Genomic DNA, 6667 nt, shown 5'->3' on the forward strand with positions numbered 1-6667 from the left:
CCCCAACCGACTGTGTCAACAATGAGTTTGAGGAGATAGTGTTTTTCTTTTCTATCAGGCCATTAGAGGTGATGCCACTGAGTGTGAAGTCTTCCATTAGGCAAATCCACAGATCCGTTTGTTATTGGTCTCCTTGGACACCCAGATAAGGGCAAACAAGTCTTTAGAGGCAAATGGACAGAAATGCTACTTTGCCATAATATTACGCTCATAAAACCCCAGCTGTTAGGTGCTTATGTAGCTTGTTGACATCATATAATGTGTGACGATCGTGTCGGTTGCATTTGGGTTATGTAGAATTGATTCAACCCCACCTACATTGTTTTTAAACAAGCTCAATGTTCAGTGCATGAAACAGTCCCGGCTGCTTTAAGAGTATATGGGAAAGCAACAATAACAAGAACATTCTCAAAGTAGACACCCGACAAAACCAGCCATTTTAAAGTCTCCACATAAAGAGAGGAATATGGTATGCGGAAATAAGAGTCGCTGAACCTGCCAATGACCTTTCATTATTTGGGGAGATACTAGGACAGACATTCCAGAACAATCACAAACATATAAAACAAACATCATGGCCCCAAGACATGCTAATCTCTCTCCATTAAAAATAACGGGGGAGGTTTGCATTTTATTTAGGGGGGATATGATATTTGTGCTTCTGTAACATTTTCACTCATCATTATTCAGGATTCATTCAGGATTATCCGTAACCATGGTAGCATCCACATTAATGTAGAAGTGTTTAGAAACATACTATATTCTTATTTACAATAAAAGTGACTCCAAAATGACACAATACATTATTTACCATTCATTTCTATTGGGCACAAAATAATCTGAAACACAACCAAAACAAACCGCAAATGCATCCAACCAATGTGTTGTCACAAGTTTGATGTAATAATTGCGTGCTGTGAATATGGGACCAAATACTAAACCTTTGGACTACTTTAATACACATAAGAGAATATGTCCCAATACTATTGGTCCCCTAAAAGGGGGGGGGGGACTATGTATAAAAAGTGCTGTAATTTTAAATGGCTCACCCAATATGGATGAAAATACTCCCAAATTAAAGTTGACAGTCTGCACTTTAACCTCAGTCGTTGTATTATTTCATATCCAAAGTTCTGGAGAACAGAGCCAAAACAACAAAAAATGTGTCACTGTCCCAATACTTTGAGCTCACTGTATATGCATTGACACATGGAATAGCGAAGGGCTAGTGTTATCGGCTTGGCAATAGTACCAATTAAATGAAAAAAGGTTAAAAAGTTAAGCAATTAATGTTGTTTTTCTCTTTAAAAAGTGATGGTCTTTTCAAGGCAGCTTTGGGGTTGGAGAATGATTTTGCACATGGCAAACCGTGGGTCACAAGAGAACATAGTGGGCTTCGTTAAGTAAAAATATTTGTGGACCAATGCTTTAGGCTGGGCACTCTCACAAGAGTCTCTATTAAACAAACACTCGGCCCGCTCATTTCTCTTTATGGGGTTGTGAGAGTGTGTGGGTCTTTATTTCTAGGCCACAGTGACCTGACTAAGCCTCCTGCGTCGGTGCAGCACCGCCAGCAGAGTATCAGAGATATCCCTATACCACAGACCATACAGGTAGGGAGCACAGGCCCTGGGCAGTAGCATCAGTATACACATATTGACAGTGTTAATCCACACGCGGATATCCTGGCTGACCTCCTGGCGCTGGTACAGAACCAGCTCCACAGTGAAGACCAGGCCCGGGCTGAAGTAGAGCAGGAGCAGAACCCCGTGGGCCAAGAGGGTGACCCGGGCTCGGGAGTAGCGGCTCTGCCAGATGCCCTGGGTCTTGGTGACCCAGTAGAGACGACCGTAACAATACAGGATGAGCAGGGTGCAGACAACGGCTCCCATGGTGAAGTAGATGTGAACGCCATCCATCATCTCGCTGTCCATCTTGCCTATGGAGATGAGAATGAGACACACCTCTGACCTCTGTGGGGCGTTGTCCTCCATCACCTCCATGACGATGACCAGGGAGAGGGGGTACATGGCGGCTAACAGCCAGACCCCGACTAGGATCTTTTGTGTACGGGCCGGGGGGAGCAGGTCGTGGTAGTGGAGGGGCCAACGTACCGCCACGTATGTATCCACCACCTTTAGTGTGACGGTCAGCACAGCGCAGCAATATGCCGCAGCGGTCACTGCCGAAACCAGCTCACAGAGTACCCTCAGCATGGCTACCCCCAAAGTATTACAGACTACAGTGACAAGGTTGAGGGAGAGGAAGAGCATGTCTGCGGCCAGGGTGTTGGCCAGGAGGAGGTAGCGGGTCTCCTGGCGCAGGGAACGGGAGAAGAGGATGCAGGCCAGGAGGATGGGGTTGGCCAGCAGGGTGGCCAGGGTGAGGAGGGAGGCGGGGATCAGGAAGAGCTCCAGGTGCCAGCGCTGCAGACTGTCATACCACTGGTGTGAACTGTTGGCCATGGCTGCCATGTTCTCTGATAGAACCATCTGGAACTGTGTGGTTAGATGCTGGGTCGTATTCATTACTGCAGTGTAGCAAAACGTTTTGCAATGGAGAACGAAAACAAGCGTTACTTAATGGACAAGATCAGGTCGTCCCTCTCTCTGTTTCAGTTCGTTCTCCTCCATTTGGTGCCAAGTGAATACGGCCCTGGACAGGGCATCTGAAGTGAAGGTGGTCCTTTCTGTTTTTTCCTCTTGTGCCTACCTGTGGATTAAAACAGACAGTATTGTAACTCTGTGGACAGGTTCCTAAAGATGGTCCTTTCTTTCTGTGGGAAATCAGATGGACTGAAACAATGGTAAAAACGTAATTTAACGTTAGAGCGGGCCTAGCTTTTTACCAGTGATTTAGAAACTAATAAATTTTATTATGAAGGGTATACAATTGATGTATCTAGATATCCGAAAGGTTGCTAGTTCGAATCCACCGAGCTGACAAGGTAAAAATCTGTCGTTCTGCCCCTGAACAAGCACTGTTCCTTGGCATTCATTGTAAATAAGAATTTGCTGTTAACTGACTTGCCTAGTTAAATAAAGGTTAAATAAAATACAAAAATATGCTTAATCTCATTCTTTTCGGCTGTCTAGGAAAGCCAAGATGTTATATTACAGTAAGACGGAGAGATTTCAAACCCATTTGACCCTCTATATGACTGTCAGCGTGGACCTTAATTAACAGACTGATTAAAACAAACAGTGGTGTTCATCTGAAGGAGCTTATCTCTTCATTATATGGACACAGGTACTGTGATGGAGAGGCTTCAGCAAACTAGTTTATTTGAAGTTATTAGATAAACATTCTTCAATATAGCAGATAGCTAATATTATTTCAATGGAAAGTCATCTGCACTCCCTCCCTCCCTCTCCCTCTCTCTCGCTCGCTCAGGCAGAGTGTAGATGTCATCTGTTTTGCAATTTACACAAGATATTTAAATGAACGACAAGATTAATCTCGTATGAATTCAAATTCGAAACCACAGTGTCATAATCACAGCCATGTCTGTGAACTTTGGTGTCTAAATACACAGTTACTATGTTAATTAACAAGGTACGTTTCCACCACCTTTAGTGTGTCAGCACAGCAATAAGCCATGACCTTCACTCCCGAAACCAGCCGCAGAGTACCATCAGCATGGCTACTCCCAAACACATTTCTCATTTAGGCTACATCATCTGTCCTCCCATCCAGCGCCTACCCTGTTTAGCTTCAGATAGATCAAGAGACATTCAGGGTGGTATGGCTGCTAAATATCCATTATTACTCAACTCATAGCTGACAGTCATAAAAATAATACATACATTTTGAATGATATAGCAATCTATTTAAAATAGTTGATCAGTTCATACCTTTCTATTGATCATTATTTAGTGATAAATGATCTAACCATTAATATAAATGATGATTTTGACTTTGTCACATCAGACTTCGTGCTTTAGCTTCTTTATCAATGCAGTTTTAATCAATAAACTGTATCATTACAAAACAAATATTCTGTATCAACTTTTCTCCCTTGTCTAGAACATGAACACAAAAAGTAAAAGCCAGTCAAGTTTAGACACACCTACACCTATCAACAAGCGTATCGATCAACCAAACCCAGTCAAGTTTACAGACACACACCTATCGACAAGCGTATCGATCAAACCAAAGGCAACGTTTCATTAATGTAACCAGTTCCCATCAACAATAAATAAAAGTCCCAAGTGATTTTCTTACCTAATTTTCAAAGTAATGGCTGGCATTCATCCATTAGTCTTAATGCTTCTATAAATCAATGATCCAGCGACTGACTGACTGCACCACTTGCCTTATCAGCCCTGATGCACTGTCTGTTGACTCATAGAACATAACACAGGGATGTATAAAGACAGGACCACTTAGCTGTTTCACAGAGACACGGGCTGCATCTCATTCCAGGAAACTATGTATCCTCCACTCCTGCCTTACTCCTCATCACAGATCTGAGAAACATGCTTGGTGTAAGTCAACAGTGCCACTTTCAGTTTCCACCATATTGCTTTCACCCATAAAACCCTATAAGGGTTAGCAAGGTCAAAGAGGGTAGGGGATACAACTTTGTGGAAGGAAATGCAGCCATAGATCATCAGTGAATAGGATCACTCTCCCCCTCTCAACCAGACAGTTGGGACTAAACTAACAGTGTAGGTGTAAGCCATGCCAGTTCAGAGTGTTCTTATCCATTAGCCCTCCTGGTGTTGACATCATCTGATCTCATATCCGGATGGGACAGACTAATGACTAAGCCGCCATATGCTGCCTGGGGCCAGGCCAACCCTGACAGGGAACACTATGGTGCTGGGGACACATCCTGACAGGGAACACTATGGTGCTGTGGACAACCCTGACAGGGAACAATATGGTGCTGGGGCCAACCCTGACAGGGAACACTATGGTGCTAGGGTCACATCCTGACAGGGAACACTATGGTGCTGGGGGCACATCCTGACAGGGAATACGATGGTGCTGGGGACAACCCAACCCTGACAGAGAACACTATGGTGCTGGGGATAACCCAACCCTGACAGAGAACACTATGGTGCTGGGGACAACCCAACCCTGACAGAGAACACTATGGTGCTGGGGACAACCCAACCCTGACAGAGAACACTATGGTGCTGGGGACAACCCAACCCTGACAGAGAACACTATGGTGCTGGGGTCAGGCCAACCCTGACAGGGAACACTATGGTGCTGGGGCCAGGCCAACCCTGACAGGGAACACTATGGTGCTGGGACAAAACCTGACAGGGAATACTATGGTGCTGGGGACAGACCAACCCTGACAGGGAACACTATGGTGCTGGGGAAAACCCAACCCTGACAGAGAACACTATGGTGCTGGGGATAACCCAACCCTGACAGAGAACACTATGGTGCTGGGGACAACCCAACCCTGACAGAGAACACTATGGTGCTGGGGACAACCCAACCCTGACAGAGAACACTATGGTGCTGGGGTCAGGCCAACCCTGACAGGGAACACTATGGTGCTGGGGCCAGGCCAACCCTGACAGGGAACACTATGGTGCTGGGACAAAACCTGACAGGGAATACTATGGTGCTGGGGACAGACCAACCCTGACAGGGAACACTATGGTGCTGGGGGCAGACCAACCCTGACAGGGAACACTATGGTGCTGGGGACAGACCAACCCTGACAGGGAACACGATGGTGCTGGGGTCAACCCTGACAGAGAACACTATGGTGCTGGGGGTTGGTCTGCCCCCAGTAAAAAAAAACCAGTGTTCCCCTGACAGGGAACACTATGGTGTTGGGGGGCAGACCAACCCTGATAGGGAACACTATGGTGCTGGGGGCAGACCAACCCTGACAGGGAACACTATGGTGCTGGGGGCAGACCAACCCTGACAGGGAACACTATGGTGCTGGGGACAGACCAACCCTGACAGGGAACACTATGGTGCTGGGGGCAGACCAACCCTGACAGGGAACACTATGGTGCTGGGGGCAGACCAACCCTGACAGGGAACACTACGGTGCTGGGGGCAGACCAACCCTGACAGGGAACACTATGGTGTTGGGGGGCAGACCAACCCTGATAGGGAACACTATGGTGCTGGGGGCAGACCAACCCTGACAGGGAACACTATGGTGCTGGGGGCAGACCAACCCTGACAGGGAACACTATGGTGCTGGGGGCAGACCAACCCTGACAGGGAACACTATGGTGCTGGGGGCAGACCAACCCTGACAGGGAACACTATGGTGCTGGGGGCAGACCAACCCTGACAGGGAACACTACGGTGCTGGGGCCAGACCAACCCTGACAGGGAACACTATGGTGCTGGGGCCAGGCCAACTCTGACAGGGAACACTATGGTGCTGGGGCCAGGCCAACCCTGACAGGGAGCACTATGGTGCTGGCCTCAAAGTGGCCACTTCACTTTACCCTAGTGTTGCCATGGATACCTGGACAGGTAAATAAACGAATGGGCAGTCAGGTGCAGTTTTGAGAATGAGATGAAAGTTGTTGCCATCCCAACAGAACATGTTCGTGGGTTTTTACAATTGTGTGTTTGTTCAGTGAGCGGACAGTCATTGATGGCAGACACCATATTACTAAATGTTCATACAACAGCTCGATAACAGTCAAAATAGTCAAGCAAAGGCCAGCAA

General features: G+C 46.8%; 1 protein-coding gene across 1 annotated transcript; it reads right to left on the minus strand.

Annotated features, from left to right (window-relative positions):
- Positions 1 to 1523: 1523 nt before the first annotated feature.
- LOC115114738 (probable G-protein coupled receptor 148) lies at positions 1524 to 2721 on the minus strand. Its single transcript, XM_029643219.2, has one exon. The coding sequence runs from the start codon at positions 2526 to 2528 to the stop codon at positions 1524 to 1526; it is 1005 nt and encodes a 334-aa protein (XP_029499079.1). The 5' UTR covers positions 2529 to 2721.
- Positions 2722 to 6667: the final 3946 nt, after the last annotated feature.

The sequence above is a fragment of the Oncorhynchus nerka genome, linkage group LG9b (assembly GCF_034236695.1).
Source record: "Oncorhynchus nerka isolate Pitt River linkage group LG9b, Oner_Uvic_2.0, whole genome shotgun sequence".
NCBI classification, from domain to species: Eukaryota; Metazoa; Chordata; class Actinopteri; order Salmoniformes; family Salmonidae; genus Oncorhynchus; species Oncorhynchus nerka.

Bases quoted from the DNA above. Each gene is read 5' to 3' on its own strand.
- LOC115114738 (XM_029643219.2), bottom strand. From the start codon at position 2,528: ATGAATACGACCCAGCATCTAACCACACAGTTCCAGATGGTTCTATCA.